Source organism: Pempheris klunzingeri, chromosome 6 (genome assembly GCF_042242105.1).
Source record: "Pempheris klunzingeri isolate RE-2024b chromosome 6, fPemKlu1.hap1, whole genome shotgun sequence".
Taxonomy (NCBI): domain Eukaryota; kingdom Metazoa; phylum Chordata; class Actinopteri; order Acropomatiformes; family Pempheridae; genus Pempheris; species Pempheris klunzingeri.
The window spans coordinates 8,625,028-8,645,097 of NC_092017.1; the positions used below are offsets into that span (position 1 = coordinate 8,625,028).

Here is a 20,070-nt window from a genome sequence, read left to right on the forward strand (position 1 = left end):
TTAACTTCAGGGAGCTTCTTCTTCAGCCTCTCATTTTGTGTCCGATGAAATGACGCCTTTAATAAACACCTTTGGTTGACCTGCTCCGACTCGGTGCGTCTTTCTCCCCCGCGCAGACAGTGTGTCCCATGCGCACAGGAGATGTTGGAGTGGAGGAATGAGGTTGAGTAGGAACAGTCACACTCATCTTTAAAAACAGTCCGTCCCGTCAGACGGGTCTGTCCCCGGCGGAGCCTTTAACGCAACACACTGACTCTCAACAGACTTTTTTTTTTATCCTTCAGGAATGTCGCCCTGCTGGCACTGCGCGTACGCGCTAATGTGAGTCACTATCATGAAACTTTGGAGTTGTTTTTCTTGAAACTCAAACTTTTCATGCAGCAAATCCAGAATCTTGTGTTTTACTTTGTCGTGTGAAGATGTGGTCATATATCATTAGGTGGTGTGCTGTCTGTAGCTTAAACTGAACCATGAAGGTAAACACAGAGGAAAAGGAAACAAAAGAGGTCCGTCAACATTCCAGGTTTGTTCCATAGAATACAAAAGTAATGAATCAGGCATTTGTAATATGACAGAAATACCCCTCATGCTGCAGGCGCACAGCCTCCATGAGACTTCTCTGAAGGATACTCTACTTATTGCCAACCTGGGCTTGTACTGACAGGTGTGTCAGGACTTGGCTCCACAGATCATGCACTGAAGTGGTTTGTCGTCAGGGTCAGACTTAGTGGGCTGTTTCCAGGCTACATGGTCAGTTATGATATACTGCATCTCTATGGGAGGACTGTAGCTCTGCTTATGTGGTTATTAAAGATAAACCCACAGGTTTAAACATTTGAACTGGACATGAGATGATACTTATACTCAAAGTGGTCAATTCACCTGATAAAAAGACAAACTCATCTTCGGTTGCAGTTATGCCAATTGTTTCTATTGTATCTGCTGAAGTTTGGAGAGATCAATCTGAAACTACGAACACAATACAAAAGAGGTGAACTGACTTTCAGTTTCTACATTGACAAGAAAAAGTACATTAAAAAAATCAACTGCAACTTGTCTCTTCAAAAATAGTGTACCGGTTATCCTGGACAATCCGCAGTCTTCACTCCTGATGGCTTACAGACAGAAGAAAGAAACTGCTGAGTGAGGTTTGCAGATTATCCAGTAAGTGGGACAGCCTTTTTGAAAAGATACAATTGTGTGTCAAATGTAATTTTTCAATGCTACGAGTTCCCCCATAAAATACAAAATGTAGATGATGGCAAAAACGTCACAGAGTATCTAAAAACCTTGTTACATAAAATTGATAGTATTCTTGTGTTTTCATTGTGTGAGATTTGGATGCAGTGACCCTTCAAATATCTGACTTTCAGTTTGTCTAGTAAAATATGGAATTTATTACATTAAATATGGAGTGTGTTGTTAAAGTTGTTGTAAAGCCTCTCTCTTTTCCACAGGGAGGAGGGCAGAGGCAAAGTCCTTGTTTTGTAGTCTGTTGCTAATAAAGCTTATGACAGCTTGCATTAGAGGTTGCCAGTGTGGCAGAATGTGACAGGCCATTAAAGCCGTGTTAAATTACAACAAAATGCAGTGGCACTTGCTTTACACTAAGAACTCATTGGGGGTCACCTCTGCCAGGCACACACCATTAGGCTCACTCTCTCTTTCACACACACACACACACACACACACACACACACACACACACACACACACACACACACACACACACACACACACACACACACACACACACATCCATATTACAACGAAGACACGTAAATAGATGAATCAGTCATTTGGGATGTGTTTATTTGTAACAGTAATACATGGTGAAATACATAAATCAAGAGAGAACCAAAAATCATCTAAAAACCCACTGTAGAATGTCATATTCATAAAGATAAAAATAATGTGTCAATTTACATTAAGAAACTGTTAGCTGAGGTAAAGTTAAAATAGGTCTAGAAATGTTATGTACTCAAACAGCAACGTTTCCCTTTTTATTCAACTTCTTTGCTCATCTTCTAGTTGTCAAATTTTTAAGTTAATCAACATCATAGTCCAAAAGTGTTCTCAAGTGACATGGGGACTCTGGCCATAAAATAGGGAGTCATTGGCATCACAGTTGATGTAGTTGTAGCAGAGGATGCTGAAGTCCACACACAGATGCTGGGACAGCAGCAGTTTGGCACCTGACCAACAGACAGACAGATGGGCAGAGCATCACTGTATCTTAAAGACTATTCTGGGCAATGGGATGGAGGAGAGGAGAAGTCTGGGCCACAGTGAGTGAGACCATGTCTGCTGCCTGCAACACAGAGCTGGAACATACTGTGGGCTTGTGGTACAGAAACACGGGGCTGCGGTGCACGCACAGGCTTTGGCTAACATAAACTGCACAAGCTTATTTGTTTGGGACATAACGATGTGAGGTTGGGGCACTTGAAGAGACAAAAAGGGATAAAGTGTGTAGCTGGAACAAGGATTAGTGAGTGAGGCTAGGACAAAGACCTACGACATCCATGCACGAGAACAAAACAATATCAGAGGGGCAACAAAACATGGTGTGAAAACAGGAAAAAGAAAACATATGTTGGTATTGCTTGGGTTAACGTCGAGAGTTTGCATAACTGAAGCCTTCCTATTTTATGGCGCAGAAGTCTGGTGGACAAAATGGTTGTTATCATTATTTACAAAATGAGTTTGGCAAACCAACGATCAGATGCCTTAAAGCCATGTTGACTCTATAACTCCTATAGAGCTGACCCCAGCGGCTTGATTGACTTATAAAATAAAAATTCAATTTTTCAATTTGTTCTTTTTTTTTTTTTTAAATCGGTATTGTACAAAAGCTATAGAGAATGAACAGTTCGATCACAGAATCTGTTTGACTTGCAACACCTCCCTCTCAGGGTCCATTCCTCTTTATGTCTGATCCTCTGGCCTCTGTGTGAGTCTGTCTGCGAGGGGAGACATTTGGCAAATTATTTTGTGTATGCACGTTGGACAGGGTGAGTATTGACTGTGTGTGTGTGCGTGTGTGCGGTTAGTACATGTGGGCTGACTGCAGTGTGAGCAGCATGTGTGTAGTTGGTGTGTGAGTAGCTCCCAGAGAGTCTGTTTCTGCATAGTGATCCAGCAGAGACTCACAAAGAATGGGGAGAAAATGCCCGAACCAACCAACCAATCAGAAGCACTGATCCCAGTAATGGGCCATCCCTGATGGACCCGTCAGAGTCTAGCTCCTCCTGTGGGATCTCCTCACTACAGATGCAGATTCTGTCAGTTAAAACAAAAGATGATCATTCTAATCCCGATGAGCGTGCGTGTGTGAGGGTGTGTGTCGGAGACAGGGAGGCACTGCTTGATTCAGCCCCTCCTTGGCAGCACAGTCTCTGGCCAGACACAGGAGGCAGAGGGAGGAGCGTGAGAGTGAAGACAGGGAGGAGGAGGGAGGGGAGGAGGGAGAGAGAGTGTCGGAGCAGGATATGTCTGTAAGGCTGGGTGTGAGTCGCCACAGGGAGAAGAGAGGAGAGGAGAAGACAGCGCAGTGGAGGGAGAACTGGATCCGTCTCAGTGATTGATATCCCTCCTGCCTGGAGTGAATGACCGAGAGGGCTCTCGTCTCTCAGGAGAAGAACGGACTGCAGAGAGGAGGAGGAGGAGGAGCACAGCAGGAGGAGGAGGAGGAGGAGGAGGAGAGCGAAAGCATGGAGGCTCCTCCTGGGAGGTTGTTAGCCGCAGGAGAAGAAGAAGGACTTGGCCAGGCGGGGAGATGTGCCAGACACACACACACGCACACACACCCGCACACATACACAAACACACACACACACAAGGTGAGGGTTCTCCTCCTGTTCTCTCAGTGCTGGTCAGGTCTGTCCTCCTGTGCGTCTCTTTATTTCTTCCCTTTGTTGATCTGGGCGTAGAGAGGGTCCTTCCCCTTCTGTGCATGAGAGAGAAAAACATCGACATTTCAAACAGGTTTTCTTCTTCTCTATCAAAGGCTGGCAGAATGTGTCATACCTGGCCTCAGCAGTTCATCTGAATGTCACGTAATTAAAAGGAAGTACCAAAGTTTCTGATTCATTATCTCCACCATGTGAACTCATAGTGTCACCAACCTGCAAGTCCTGACACATAAGATCTGGATCTGCAGAGGTTCGTTGGTTCCTGTACCTAACACGGCCACCAGGTGGCAGTAGCACACTACTCTGGAGGAAATATCCAATCATTTCTCCTCTCAGCCCAGTCAGAGCTCTCACTGAAGAATTCACCCCTCACTCTCGAAAACCCTTTTATGTGCGTCTGTGTGTGCGCGCGTGCGAGTTTTTGTTTCTGAGTTTGTCATCATGCGCGCACATGCATATTGTCCTCTCCAGGCTCCCTCCAGGACCAGTATGAATCAGAAGTATAAACTAGCGCCTTGAAAGACCAGTTATGAGTCATCATGTCTGTATTTCTCTCCAACTGAGCTGGAAGACAACAGTGAATGATGAACACCCTGCAGTCAGAGGACCAAGTCTGCTGCAGTCACTCACAATGGGCCCGTTATTATCGTACACATAATTACAACCAAGCACTCAATCTGCCATGCAGACAACTTGATTGGAGACTACTGGCTGGCCCATTATATTCTGGTAGACTTCTCTCTCTCTCTCTCTGCAGAGAAGTGTGCTTAGAGGCTGGGGTCTACCTCCTACATGAGGATACTGTAGCTAACGTTCAGAGAATCTGATGAGGGAGGACTTACATTTCTGCTTATGGGACAGAAAGTGTGACATTCTCAAGAGGCCAAAAAACAAGTGATATTATTATTATTGTTTCTGCTGCCACAGAGTCCCGCCTTACTCCACTTATTTGGAGGCATGAAAGCACAAACTAAGCCAAAGGCACATCTGTGTGACAATGTTTCTAACTGTTTTTTTTTTTAAATGAAGTTATTATTATTATTATTTTGTGGAAAATACTTGATTTACTTTATATGGCTCAACTTCCTTCATGTAGACTCAAGAAGAACAGGTGAGGGTCTGGAGGAAAATCTATTTACATTATATATACTGTTATATTTAAAACATCCACATGCTTCACATGGTTGTTGCCTGTCATCACAGTGTAGAACAGTAAATGTGTTGATTAATTGATTCGTCATCTGACAGAAAACTAACTGAAAAACAAGGTATTTCAAGATGTCATGTTGGGCTCTGGTAAACTTTAATGGGCATTTGTTCCACTATTATAAAAACATTGACCCGTTAAAGCCCCATTAAAGTTGATGTTCATAAAATCCAAAGTTTTCCATTGGTTGGCTGTGGCCACACACACACACACTATAAAAACAATTCAGTGCTCAAAGCAAGATCTGATTCATGTTTTATTTGAATGCAGCTTTCTCATGGGAGAGTTGTGTCTGGGAGACAAAAGATAAGAGACTTTGAAAAGAGATGCTCCGTGCCAAACCTGACCTGTTGCATAATCTGCATCAGCTTTCATCTGAACACAAGTCTGGGGTTAGGGTTTGGAGGGACGCTCTAGCTAGGGCTTTAGGCTCGGTGGATACAGAGCTGTAACTGCAGGGCCAGCCAAGGCCAGACAGTCAGCAGAAAGAAGCTGCCAGCAGCCCTGAGAGGTGACAAAGAGGCTGAGACAAACAGTGACAGCAAGCGCACACTGCTCAGCCCCTGCACCAGTACCAAAGTCCAGCAGTGTCACCCCGCATCATCCAACCACTTCAGCTCCACAAACCCAGGGCCGAGAGAGAGAGAGAGAGAGAGAGAGGGGAAGGACTGGGTGGAGGTATGAGTGATGTGCTGGCATAGCACCAGCCTGGCTGATACACGTGTGGACATTTATGTGCGTGTGTGAGTGGTAGGCTCTGGGCGGGAGCAACGTGAAACTGTTCAGTGAACCGTGGAAGCAGGCCATTTCACGGCGGATACTCGGGAGCGTTCACTGGACATGATGAGATCACCCTAGAAAAAAAAACACTTACACTCCCACTAGCTCGAACACATGTCTGTTGGAGCCGCACAGTGGGAGGGGGAGGGCAGGACAGGCGGTCATGGCCTGCAGCAAACACACCCTCACAAGCACACACATATATTTTTGGCTCTAATATGAGCACAGGTGGTGACAGTATCGATCACAGGTGTGCTTGTCTAGGGAATAACTGGGACTATTGCACAGGTGTGTGTGTGTGTGTGTGTGTGTGTTTGGGGAGATGTCTAAAGTCGATGTGATTGAGCAAGTAAACACCATATGGGAGCAGCGTCATTGGACCAAGACCAAAGCAGTCCACCTACTACAGAGGAAAAATCCTGTGCTTCTGGCCATAACACAGTCAGTCTGCAGCCAGACTCACCACTCCGTACTCTACAAGCCGTCCTCCCACTTAAGGCCTCCATCCACCTGCTGCCCTGCAGCTTTCAGACAGTCTGAATATGAGGACGGCGGCCAACAGGGGAGAGAGGATGCTCAGCCACCCCTCCTCCTCTTCTGGAGTGGGGAAGGACTAGAAGGCTTCTGGGGTTTTAATTAATGCCAATTATGTTGGGGCAGTCATTAATCCTGGCACCCTAGTATTAGCTGATGAAAACAAAACCATTACATTTTTCCCCGTGTGAGTGCCAGCAGCTATCATTAAGGAGCCACAGTCGGGAATTGTGTGGGTGAGGAAACTGGGTAGAGAGGAAAGGATCAAAATGGCTCTCTTCTTTGGTGTGTGTTTGTGTGTGCCCTTTTGTCTCTTTAGTACTCAATCTGCACGGTGACATGTCTAAAAAACATTGCCAGCCAAGTTAGGGGAAAGTTTGCTCATAACCCTACAGGGGAAAAAGTGTGAAAACAGACACATCATCAGTTCCCTGATAGTTTTGATAGTAGCTGCTTGTCTTTATCAGTTTGGTCCTTTTACAATAATGGACATACTATGAGTTACATTACATCATGTAACATACATAATGCATAAAAGTGACAGCACACATCATTTTTAAATTAAGCTAAACATCCAAGATCAGCATATTGCGCACAACATCGGCAAATCCCAGAAGACGTCCTGTTCACTGAAGTGCACAGTTTCTGATTGGCTGCCACACGCTATTGGCTGTCCTAGAGAGACGTGTGCTATTTATGGAACTGGGCATGATTTAGGTACACGTCACAAAGACAGGACACAATGAGGGCACAGAGCACTATGACCAAAGTGATCATGCGTGATGAGCTTGTCACACATTGTTTCAAAAAGTCACATATGTGATGCCACATCATAATAGGTAGATACTTACAAAAGTCCAGGTGAGGCTACGACAAAAATTACCAAAACACAAAATGAAAACCAAGCAAATGCTCATACATGCACAGTCACACGCATAGCAAACCACTTAAACACATGCCTTAGGAGAGAGAAACAAAACCAAATATGGAGTAGAAGAAAGAAAAGATGGGAAAGATGCAACACACAGAAAGAGATGAGACAGACTGATGTAAGTGGGAGGTACAAGGGCAAGGAGGTGCAGGGGGAGAGTGTGGGGGGTGGGGCACTGATACCTACCCTGCCCTGCTGCTATCTAGCTCCCAGCCTCTGGACTGGCCTGTTCTGGGCTGGGCTCTGCTGTCTCACTGGGGCAGGGCGACCCAGAACCACACGCCTAAAGAGAGGAAGAAAAGGGAGGAGGGAGGAGAAAATTGTGGAGAGAAAAGTTGATGAAGGAGTTCAAGAGAAGGAAACACGGGGGTGTGAAAAGTAGACAGAAAAGAATAAATCTGAAAGGAGGATTGCAGGATCGGTAAAGACTACAAGAGTAGACGTAAACAGGAGGCAAAAGAGAAAAGGTGTCAATACTCTGAAGGAGAAATAAGGACACTTGGAGTGAGAAATCACAGCCTGTCTGTACTCAGGAACACATTTGCAAATACACACACACACACACACACACACACGCACGCACACACACACACACACACACAAGCACTCATTTACTGCTGTCTATTATGAAAGCATCTAAGGAGTTTGTTCCATTGATCTGCTGATTTTAAAACACTTTTACAGGGAGACTGTTTTTCTGCCAACGCTCTTTCTTTGTTTCCTTGTAACCTTTTAGCCGCTCTCACTCACTCAGTGCTACCACCCATGTTCATTTCTCTTGGCTGTGTAAAGCTTCTGTGTGTTATTCAGGCTTGGTGACATTTTCAACAGTGTGAAACTTCTCTATTTTTTTCAATAATAGCTGGATTGGAGGCATAAAACTAATGTTTCACGCATGGAGAGCGGAGAGCAAAAGAGAAGAAAGAGGCAAGCATGAAAGAAAGAAGAGAGAAGAAGAGAGAGAGAGAGAGAGAGAGAAAGAGAGAGAGAGGGAAAAAGTCTTGTTTCTTGGAAGGTCATTCATCCTACAAGGACTTTGGTCAAAGGCAAAAGGAGTTTCTCCGCCCTCCCGAAGAATCTCTCTATCTTCTCATCTTTCCTTAATTTCTCTTTCTCCCTTTTAGATCAAGGTGCTGCTGGTGAAATAAATATTAATTGCCCCTGGAAGAAGAATTGGGGCATTATTCCTTTTCTATCTCACCAGAGATGAGTCTGTCCATATAGAAGTAGTGATGTATGGGCGCTACCTGGCTGGTATTAATAACAGCTTAATGATCTCTCTGACAATTCCACCAGCTAATTTAATGCTGTGTTGACCATGAGCGTGCGCACGCACACACACACACACACACACACACACACACACACTGAACCACATACTTATGCAGGAACGCTACTGCTCATGTTCACACTGAAACACACACTTCATGAGCACTTTCACACATGCACTGATATAAAACACAAATACACAATCACACACTAAGGGACACAACAGCATCTGCCCCCTAATCAGCCAGAGTGATTACCTGGCCCGCCAACACTGCTACAAAGGCTATTTATCAGCAGATCTCAACATGCTGCGCAGGTTATAGCAGCATAAGGAGTGAGTTATTAAAGGCACACACACCTGACACCTGACACACACACACACACACACACACACACAACTATAACACTATACACTATACACTTACAGCATCTTCCTCTCCACTGCGAGTAGGGCTGCCCTCTGCTTCCCCAAACGAGTCGTCTGTGGGGGGGTCTGTGGCGTCGGTGGGGGGGTCACTGACATGAGAGGCTGATGACTTGGAGGGAGAGCTCTGTCTGGGAGCAGGAGTGGGTGCTGCAGGGGAGGACAAGCTGAGTCAGAAGTAGCTACAGACAGGAAAAGCTACAGCAAAAGCATGAGTCCTGGAGTACAGACCAACATCAAGAGTTCTTACGTGAGTTGGTGGATGGTGTTGTGGAGGTGACTGGTGTGAGATTCATTTGAGAAATGTCAAAGTCGTCACAGTCGTCCGTGTCCTGGGCCGTGCCCACACGGCTGAAGTAAGAGCTGAATGCCTCTGAGGTTCCTGCTAAGCTGGGCTGCTCACCCTTTTTCGACGGCATGGCCGGAGGCTTCGCCAGCTGAAAGTCCTGAGAGAAGAGCCAAACTTTAAAACTGAACACAGTGACTTTGACTCACTACATAGACACTGAAAATGTAAACCATTGTTTGCTATTTTTGATGCTATTTTTTTTTTTTTCTATGGGTCGGTGGAACAAACAAACTCCAAAGAGGCACATAGTAAATCTAGTTTGGTCTCAACCAAATTCCAGTTGTACCAAGTTCCCGCTCCTGAGTACATGACTGATGGAAAACATCTGTTGCATTTTGTTCCCCATCTCTCTCCCCTCATTCCCTGTCATCCCTCCGTTCTAAAGGCATAAAATGACCCAAAAAACAACCAAAACATAATAACCAGGGCAACGCAGTTCCTTGTTTCTCTGGCCAATCAGTTTGTTCTTCATTTGCATTAAAACAAATGTATGTATATATTACATATTATATTTTCATATTTTTATTTATAGATATATAAACAATCATCATTAGCTCCTCACCTTGAACATCTCCTTGCCCATCTTCCTCGCCCTCTCCCCATGCTGCGGACTCGACGACGCTGAAGGGGAGGGAGCTGAAGCGCTGGCTCCAGCACCTGAATGGCTCTCGCCGGCTGGAGTCACAGTCGTGACGGGAGCGAGAGTCTGAAACATGGCGGCGGGCAGAGTGCCCACAGGCTGGGCAGGGAGGTAGGCTGTGGGGGGGAAGGCTCCGGCTGCCATGGCTGCCCACTGCTGCTGGGTGGCAGGGAAGATGTTGGCCTGGCCCCAGATGAGAGGCTGGCCGCTTGGCAGCACCTGGGCTACCGGACCTAGAGGAGACTGCACCCCAAAGGCCAGCGGTGTCTGGGCAGCAAACGCCTGCTGGGACCAGTGGCCAGGGGGGACTGCTCCCATCGTCACATAACCTGGTGGTGAGTGCCAGGAGTAGTCAACAGTTGCAGGTTAAGAAAATGCAGAGGAAGACAGAAGAGGAGGTGATTATCACAGTGGATATGCTCACCACTGCTTTTCTTCTACACACAAACACACACACACAGATTATAACAAATGCAGCACCAGAGAGCGCTACTTCTGCCTGCAGATAAGGTGGTGTCTCTAAATGGTCATGGCGGGCTGTAATAATTACCTCCAGAATGAGGCAGAGTCATTATGAAAAGGCAGAGCTCAACACACACTCATTAAAATCACTCAAGCTCATCAGTAGAAGCTTATTCTATTACACATTTTCTATTTTCTGGTTTCCAGTTGTTACCTACAGCAGAGAAAGCTGACATTTAACCTCGGCCACCCTGCTACACTGACATGTGAGAGATGGAGGAGGAGAGGGGATGAACAGAGGTGAGGAAGGGAGTAAAGGAGGAGACTCAGAAAAACTATGATGAATCCACTGACATCTAATTCGCAGAAGCCCTGTGCATACAGAGGAGTCTACAATCATCTCAGCATGTTTTATTACTTTCCTCTGACCGCCACAGTTGCCTCAGCCACAGGTAAATCAGCAGCATCTGAGGCAGCAAGCTAATGATGCATTTCATATTCAACACACAACCAATACCACCTTCTCTCCTCTTTCCCCTCCCCTCATCTACATTTCAATTCTATTCCGTCCCTCTATTTATCTCACCCCCCCCATCTTCTCTCTCCTCTGCCCTCTGCCTCCGAATCTTCTGAGTCTTCAGCTCCCCTTCATTGCCTTTCTCGTCTCTCTCACTCCCACTGTGTTTGTTTCCCCTCCGCTTGTAGCGATGGTGTATTTAAGCAGAAAATGAACAAGGTCCTACCTGAGGGCACAGACGCGGGATTGAAGGGAGCAAACAGTTCCGTGGGAGGCTGCAGGCCCTGCGAGGGATCGAGGGTGTTGGCTGGAGAGGCGGGGGTCTGCGCATCGTTTGAAATACAGTCAGGATTTAATAAGATGCACATCAAAAACTGTACATATATGAGAGCTACTCACCGATGGAGAGGTGATGTCAGGAGGCGTGGACATGTCTCCAAAAATCTCTAATTGGTTGATATTCTGAGAAACAGAGAAACCATACGCTACCAGTCAGCTGCAATGACAATACTGTTATGCTACAGACATTATATAGGTCAGATGTAGCCAGTGCGACATGCATCACACACTGCATGCAGCACGACAGTAGCTAGGTATGTTTGCAGGACCTACCTGAGCACTGAGGCAGCAACACAGAGGACGTCACAGAGGGGTGAGGAGAGATGTGATAATGAGATGAAATGATTGATTATGATGGCATACCTACCAAGAGTTATCACAATCTTTGTTATCTGCTCCACATAAAACTGCTTTCCACAGGCTGCTACACAAGCACACGACCACTCCCCTGCATCATTACTGTACCAGTGTCTTCCTCTGGACAAGTCATTAATGTTTCCCTGTTGTAGAGGATGTGTGATGTGCCTCAGAGGGAACGGCTTTCAAACACAGCAGCCTGCCTATTTGATCTGAATTTGTTCGGTATCGTTCTGTCTCACCATGATCCTTCTCTTTAGTATCTCCCCTCGTTTTTGCACATTAATAATATCTTTAGGCCGGTGGCAAGTGAAGGAAACTCTATTTTTAGTTGTAAAGGAATCTAAGCCTTGAATACATGGTCACAGATTAGCATAAATCATGGATGCGGATAATTTCTTTTAAGATAATGAATGTTCTTAGAACATCTTCCCTCTTGTTCTCTTTCGTAGGTCACACATAGACCACAAAATGTCTTTTTACATCTATCAGAAAATGGATCTGTGGGCATGGTGTTTTACATTTATGGGTCCTGATGGTAATGTTAGGTTTTTTTAACAAAGAGAGGAGAGGGGTCGGAGGCTGTACTATGGAATATAGCTGCTGCAAAATGTAAGGCAGCAGATAAAGATCAACTCAACAAGACGATAAGCTTGATACCCATGATGCGCAAATGGTGCATCCAAGAGGACTGATAACAGAGGGTCCATAGAATTAAAATCACAAAACACATTTTATGACATTCTTATTCCACCAAAATACAATAAATTCCTGTAGTTCTTACTGAATGTTGTGGCACTGAGCCCTTTGAGTCAATACCACAGTTCACTTGCTAATGTTCCTCAAACAGAAGCCATTGGCACAGGAAAAATACCACTGGAGCGACTGTTCAAACAGTACAGGAAGTTAGACGTTTATGGACGTTATGTCAACTTTTAGTTAAGTAACTCAACTCAATACTCCTTGTGTGTGGGGTGGTGGGGTCAGGTTGCTGTGATTATCAGTGTTATGAATGCTTTATTAATGTGCTCTGAGCAGAGTCACTCTGCAAGTGTGTCTGCAGGCAAGATGACCGCCGCTGTCTGCTAATCCCCCCGACCCCGGCCAGCTCTCTGACAGACACTCTGACCTTTACGTTCACGCCGCCCTTAAAGGACCTCCGCTTGAAACTGCTGGAGTGTTTTTCTCTTGATTATAACGCTCGTGCTCCCTCTTTCATTCACATACACATGCAGGTGTGAACGCACAGGTGCACCCATACACACGGTTACTCTTCTGTCTCAGAATGGTTACTATGTTTTATTCATAAATGACAGAGGTCAGGAGCTGGGGTGACTTACAACTAGAGAAGAAAAAAAGTGGAGTGGTACAGAGGAGGACTGGAGACTGGAGAGGACATGCCTGAAGAGAGCTGATACCTACAGTATGTCCCCTGTTCACAAATCCTAAAAACTGTCCTGGCTTTTGTCTGAACCACAACAACAAGAGCACTGTGTATGTACAGTATGTACATATAGCACCTTACCTGAGTCACCCTTCCCAGATCTAAGTCTATCAGATCTGCCACTGGCTGCTGCTGCTGCTGCTGCTGTTCAGTTTGGTCTTGGTGGAGGGGCTGATCATGATAATGATGATGTTGATGGTGATGGTGTTGGGGGGTGTTTTGATGTCCGTTCTGCAATCACAACCCCAGTGTTAGATGGCAGATGAGATGAAAATGTGTCACACAAACATATTAGTTGTATTTCATACACTCGGGGAGAGGGTGAGGCGGAAGGGAGTGAGGTGAAATGAGGCTTATTTAAGAGGACAATATGATGGTCTGCAGGTATTATAGTCACAAAACACACTCATGTACACACACACTCAGACACAGAGAAAGAGTCTTCTTGCCAGACTTGGAGCCTAAGTGAAGATTTAAAAAGGTTTACAGATCATCCCTACCTTTAGTCTAAACTACAGCACTGAGCCGGGCTTTAAACCCTCTTTGTGTTTCTGGAAAGCCTGCTCCCCTGTGTCAGGAACCACAGCGTGAGACAGGCCGACAGGCAAACACAGCAAGAGGCCCTGGATTATCTAACATGATGTATGTGAGAGCAAATGGAGGGAGTATGTTATATTATAGAAAAGTGGTTTGCTTCCTGCTAGCTTGCTCTATGACATCATTGGGTGGATCTCCACCAAAGTGAATTACACTTTTTTATTATCAGCGACAAATCCCATGAAAAAACAACAACACCAGGAATAAATTGATTCTACTAACAGGTGTTGTAGCCAACAGCTGATCTAACCTGTGCCTTCATGCTTCTGAACTACAGTAAAAACACACTCGTATAAGAGCCACTGGTAGTGTATTTGCATGAATTTTGCACCCACCTGTGAAAAATCTTTAAAAGCTACCTGCAATATTTTTTTCCAGCTATAGCAGAATGATGATGGGTTCTCCTAGAACTTTAGCCAGCACTGGCACTGAAACATGATGTGCAGATTAGCCTGGCAAAGCAAGAGTGGTTAGTGCACAACAACATTGCTGAGTGTATGCTTTTCTTTGGATGAAAGCATAAAGTATGGCCATCATTAGCTGATGCCAAAGAACAATAACAGCTTGCCCATTGCTAATCCATCCATCCATCCATTATCTATAATGCTTATCCGTCGGGGTCGCAGGGGGGCTGGAGCCAATCCCAACTGTCCTTGCTAAAGCTACAGTGTGCTGCTGCCCATTCCTCTGCCTTTCTTCCTTCACTCTCTCACTCTGCCCATCCCTTTCTCTCTTGCCCTGCCAATTATCCCTCTGTGCCCATTTTACACTCTCGCCATCTCTATGCCCAGCCCTTTATCTTTATCAGTACAGCCGCCACCTATCAATTAGCCATCTCCAGGGAAACAGTAATGACCTGTGCACATGTGTTCTGCATACAATTATTGCAGCCCCCTTAATTAACGGCACCTTGCTGATCCCCTACTGTCTGACTGATCATACTGGCACACGCTGAAAACACTGCTGAACTGTCACATGCAAACACACAACCGGACGATGGACATTTTTCTCTCCCTTTCACACATGTACTGTACACTCACACATGGGCACCACAACCCACACATGCACACATAGGAGGCTATTTCAATGTAATCTTTATTTAAAGCAGGAAGATAATTAAAATTTGTATTTGCACATATACTTATATGGGTCATACATATGATTCTTGCATATCATATCATATCATATCATATCATATCATATCATATATCGATCTAGTATTTGAGCAGTATTTGTCTGGTTGTGCGGTACTGTGCTGACCTTTACATGTGAACTCTGCAGTAGTGAGGGCTTCTGTTGATTCAACACTCTCCCTCAGGCCTTACGGGGTCAAGGGTTCAGTAGATTGAAATGGCCTTATGTATGTGTGTCTGTGTGTGTTTTATTGATTTATCTTGTCTAAAAAGGTGACCGAGTAAACATCAGATGAGATTGCTTTGGACAGGAGGTCGCATTTCTGCAGGTGGTATCATTTCATCCCAGTTGTGGAGTGTACATACACTGCAATGATCTCATCTACTGCCCACTGTCAGTCGTTCTGCTGTGAAAACAATGGATTTCTCTTGTCAAAGAAATAAACTCTAAATAACTATAGTCAGATAAGTCTGGTCACTCCCCAATCAGTAATGGCACAGCAGGTACTACAGCTGCGTTCATGCCATGTTGGCTGAATAGGTAGGAAAAGAAAACATCCAACTGCTAAATGTAATTATTTTCAGATAGTTCCCATAAGTGCTGCAGTCCCTCCATATAAACAATAATCATATGTTTATGCCTAAATGTGTGTAGCAGATTGTTACAAAGTTAAACTATAACTATATAACTATACATTAGTGTTGTCTAGGCTATAAAGCTCTTTTGTAGTTATCTGAATTGACTGTCTTGGTGTTGACAGTGGATTTTATTTATATTATACTGCCAGCAATAATAACAGCAATTTTAGCATCTGTTTTTGACACCTCTGCAGTTCTTTCCATTTAAATGCAAGATGCTGTAGCTTACACAAATTCTCTGTTTGTCTTTCAGGCTGCTCATATTGACAATATGATGTGAATGCAGCATTTTGGACATGATGGTTGACAGAAAAGACCTGCTGTGACATCACCGACTGAGGTACAACATGCTTGAAAGATTCAACAAAGAGGGAGAAGCACAGCAGCAGGTTTGTGCCCTCTGTGAGTCTGGCTTTATCTTAAAGCCATATTAAGTTAGCTTCAAATTACAATATAAGGTGTTTGCTACGAAATGAGTTCTTAAATTTCTATGATCCATTTATATTTCTTATGATCCTCTGTATATTTACTCACTCTGACTGACTGGGAAGCAGAAAAGACTTGAATTTGCTTTATTTAAACCAGAATGGACGACTAGTCCAATTGGTTGCACAACAACAGAGAAATATTGGATTTGTGCACATTCAGACACCTGCCAACACAAAGGCAATCCAAATAGCAGCATGTGTTGTGGGCTGGGTGAGGAGAGAACAGAAATACTATGGTGCCTGTAAGCTTCTTACCAAAGCTGAGGATAATATGCAGCCAGAAAACTGTGAGACTGATTCCAAGCCTACCAAAATTCATACAGTGGGATTGTGATTGCCAGTAGTGACGTGGAGGAGTCCAGTTTTAACGGTTTAAGGATAAAAGACACACCGCAGGGAAATACACACAGAGCTGGTGGGCTCTGGAGGGACTGAGGGAATACTGATCAACAGAGCAGCAACACGGGATGAAGTGTTAGGATGAACCTCACATCCACACGCAGGACAGCAGCCTGGTTACTATGAGTGTGAAGATTTTAGCAGATTAAATCAGCCAGGAATATAACTAACATCTTTATAGGCAGATAAAAAAGCAGCTGAGTTATAGTGCAGCCTGACAGTGGTCAAGGTCATCTTTCATTATAACCACTGGCAGTGTGAGCCACTAACAGGAGCTTAGAGATATACCACACGCACACGCGCACGCACACACACACACACACGCACACATACACACACACACGTACACACATGCACGCACACTTTACACAGTGATATACTTTTACACTGCAACACTCTCACTTAAATGCATAAATGCAAGAACATGGTGAAAAACACCTGAGTTATAGATCAAAAAATAAGAGCCCATGCACATTTTAAGTCAGACGTATAATTTATATCCATTAAAGGAAATATGACAGAGGCAAAACGTGTGTTCAGCACAATCTGGGATATGGTCATGCAGGTTTGTACTGGATTCACCACTGGTAAACCACAGCCAGGCATGCTTTGTCAAGCAAACTGACACAGCACACACATTCACGCACAGTGTTCCAGTTAACCATAAGGAGCAGGCACCATGGAGCACAAGGAGAAGGGCACCAGCCACCACAGCTACAGCACAAGCAGAAGAGGAGCACAGCAGACTGCACAAGAGCACTGGGTCCCAGCAAACCTCTCAGGGGAAAAAAAAACCACAGATACACTGGATCACTGTGTGGGAGAGATGTTAACGGGAAGTAGAATCTCTGCAAAATTAGAGCTTCACAAGGCTCGAAAAGGAGGGGGCACCAGAGGAAAAGCCTTTACACTCATGTAATGGTGGGATGGCTGAGAGGTTTGTCTGAGAGGGGGAGGCAGGCTGAGGGGGGGTGGTCGGACACAGGCAAACACATGGTCACTCACTGGGTGTCGCTTTGGGACGTCATAGACCCCTTCCTTCTGCTGACTGGTGGGAACCTACACGATCGGCCAATAAAGTCAAGAGCCTGTTACCTCTGGTTTATTCAAGCAATGAAACAGTCTTTACACATCACTGTTACAGCACTGCGACACACTGGATGCCAACACAAAACCCTGAAACCCGGCTCCTCAGGAATCTAATCAATCATTAGTAGAGTGTGTGTGTGTGTGTGTGTGTGTGTGTGTGTGTGAGTGGGTGCAGGGGATAATCAGAATTAAAATCTGTGGAGTGAGAACTCATCTACTAGGCTAATCAGTAGACTATCGGCCTGCGGTGATGGTCTCTCTCTCTCTCCCTAATAAAGAATGGATAAGGCTGCTTATCACACCCACAGACATGTAATAACTCAGATTGTCACACACATGGAGACATGTAATATCTATATGTCACACAGGCGGAAAGATTTGACAGTGTGTGCAATGAGAAGACACAATGAGCACTGATAGCAGAATGCTGATATGTGTGAACCCTGGGATTCCTATGGTTTTGTCTCTCCTACAGTGACACAGTGTTTAAAATAAAGTTTTATTCTTCCCTAGTTGGATGTGCCCTAATCAGACTGTGTGGTAAATGAAAAATAGCACTGATGAAGGATGTGGATGTCTATCTAGCACAGCCTGTCCCATTCTTTCTCCTCTTCTCAATGCCTTGTTACTTCTTTCACATGTTTATTTCCAGAAGCTGCCATCTTTATTCATACATTAGTTCCTCTGTGGCTGGAGGCTGGTTGAGGCTCACGTTTCTCATGCTTGCTCTGTGTGTGTGTGTGTGTTGTGTTTGTGCGTGCGGGGGGGGGGGGTTGTTTGCATGTGTGTGTGCGTTTTTCTGTTTGTGTATGTTTGAGCACGCGCCAGCACTCCGTCTATTTTCAATCCATTTTATTTAAAGATCAAACGGGAGGCTGGTGATTAATCTTTCTTTACCCCGCTTTCTTTCATCTCCTCGGGAAAAGAGGGAGGAGAGGAGAGAAAAAGAGGAGGGGTCCACCTTCTACACACCCTAGGAATAACCTCCACATCCCATCTACGCACACGCACCCTCCCCCCTCATCATCCCTTGGAGGTCTACCCACGCCTCTGAGGAGTGCACCCAGAGAAAGGCTTGTCTCCCTGGGGTCGCTAGCTTTAGCTGTCAGGGCACTCTAGGGGATGTTGGCTGGTTGTTTGACTCTGATTCTTACTGTCTTTTATATCTTGTATCTACATTTTTATGAGTGAAAAAAGAAGCCATTCATTTTATGAGCAGGCCACAATATACTTATCCCATTAAAGAGAGATGTAGTTAGAACCTATTGCCTAAATTAGATGCATTTTGTTTAAACACTTAAAAGAGCTTCTTGTTGCCGGTAGCTTAACCACAGATGACTGAAAGATGACAAGAATATAACTGAGACACAAGCAGACAAGACGAGCTTGTGAGTACCTGATAAATGCTCTCTTCTGATTGGTCGCGGATGGGCTCATGTCCCGCCTCAAACACAATGTACTACAACGTCAGCAGCGGAGGGAGGAGAGGAAAACAAGAAGCAGGGGAGAAATTGGAAGATAAAGAAACTGACAGAAAAGTGGTGAAATTGCAGAGGAGATTAGTCAAACAGTACTGTCAATAGGTTCTCATTAAAAAAGCAGTTGAAGAATAGATCCCGCTGACGCATGGAGGAGAAATTAAGCAGCAAAAATTCCCGAAGCAGCTGAGAAAACTAATTCATCTTTCAGCTAATCATGCATCCCAACTGGCAGACATGCACACAGACACAAAGGATCCATGATCCCATAGAATTGAGCGTCTCCACATCTGTGGACATTAACTCGCCAAACTGCACATATTGTGTTGTTTCCACACTGCCACAGTGTTACCAAACAGGGGCTGTCTCCCCACAGTGCACACAGAGAGGAGCAAGCTGACTGGCTAGAATGCAGCAGGTGACGGGAGAAATGTAATTGGTCAAGAAGTTACCTGGTAGACCGGGTCCTCCAGATCCTCCTCTAGTATTGTCTGCAGATGAGCGGCGGCAGGAAGGAGAGGGAGAGATCAAACGGGGAGGAGAGAGGAGCAGAGGGGACAAGACAGAGGAGAGAGAAGAGGTGGAGAGTTAAGCTGGTGGAGTAGAAAGAGTAGGCGGAAAGCACAGCAAGGCATAGCAGCAACCCAGCATTCAGATAATCATATGGCAATCGTCAGAGAGAGAGACAGATGAAGAGAAATTAAACAGGATATGCAGAGAAGACAGAACAGAGGACAGTGAAATAAACACAATGGGCAGATGGTGCCACCTGAAAGTGGGTGCTCCATATGTCATTCACTTGCTTTGATGTCTTTTCAAGCCAACTTGAATTATCTGTCAAGAGTCTCTCAGATGAAGCTCATCATACTTATGGCAGATGACTAAGGTAAAGCGGGGGAAATACTGGTAACAGAGAGTTGATAAGTGTACCTGGTAGACCGCCTGCTCACACTGCTTGTCTTTCTGGGCCTTCTTCTCCATCTCCTCTCTCTGCTTTATCTCATAGATGAGCTGGAACAAGTCCCGCAGGTCCAGAATGACAGGCTCAGCCTAGGAAGACGAGGAAGCATTATTCACCCA

At 45.0% G+C, this 20,070-nt stretch overlaps 1 protein-coding gene across 4 annotated transcripts in view; it reads right to left on the minus strand.

Moving 5' to 3' along the window:
* Nucleotides 1-1,803: 1,803 nt before the first annotated feature.
* dab1a (DAB adaptor protein 1a) overlaps nt 1,804-20,070 on the minus strand; it is a 69,912-nt gene continuing 51,645 nt past the window's right edge. For 2 of the 4 annotated variants that reach the window (XM_070831992.1, XM_070831991.1), the window contains exons 6-14: nt 19,921-20,040; nt 17,429-17,482; nt 13,249-13,398; nt 11,427-11,489; nt 11,254-11,350; nt 9,971-10,377; nt 9,310-9,505; nt 9,061-9,209; nt 5,326-7,649 (exon numbers count right to left, since the gene is read on the minus strand). In XM_070831992.1, the coding sequence (XP_070688093.1) occupies nt 7,569-7,649; nt 9,061-9,209; nt 9,310-9,505; nt 9,971-10,377; nt 11,254-11,350; nt 11,427-11,489; nt 13,249-13,398; nt 17,429-17,482; nt 19,921-20,040 (1,317 nt within the window). In that variant the 3' untranslated portion in view covers nt 5,326-7,568. Of the gene's footprint in view, nt 3,950-5,325; nt 7,650-9,060; nt 9,210-9,309; nt 9,506-9,970; nt 10,378-11,253; nt 11,351-11,426; nt 11,490-13,248; nt 13,399-17,428; nt 17,483-19,920; nt 20,041-20,070 lie in introns of those variants that run through there. The other 2 variants (XM_070831993.1, XM_070831995.1) reach the window with 2 other exon arrangements.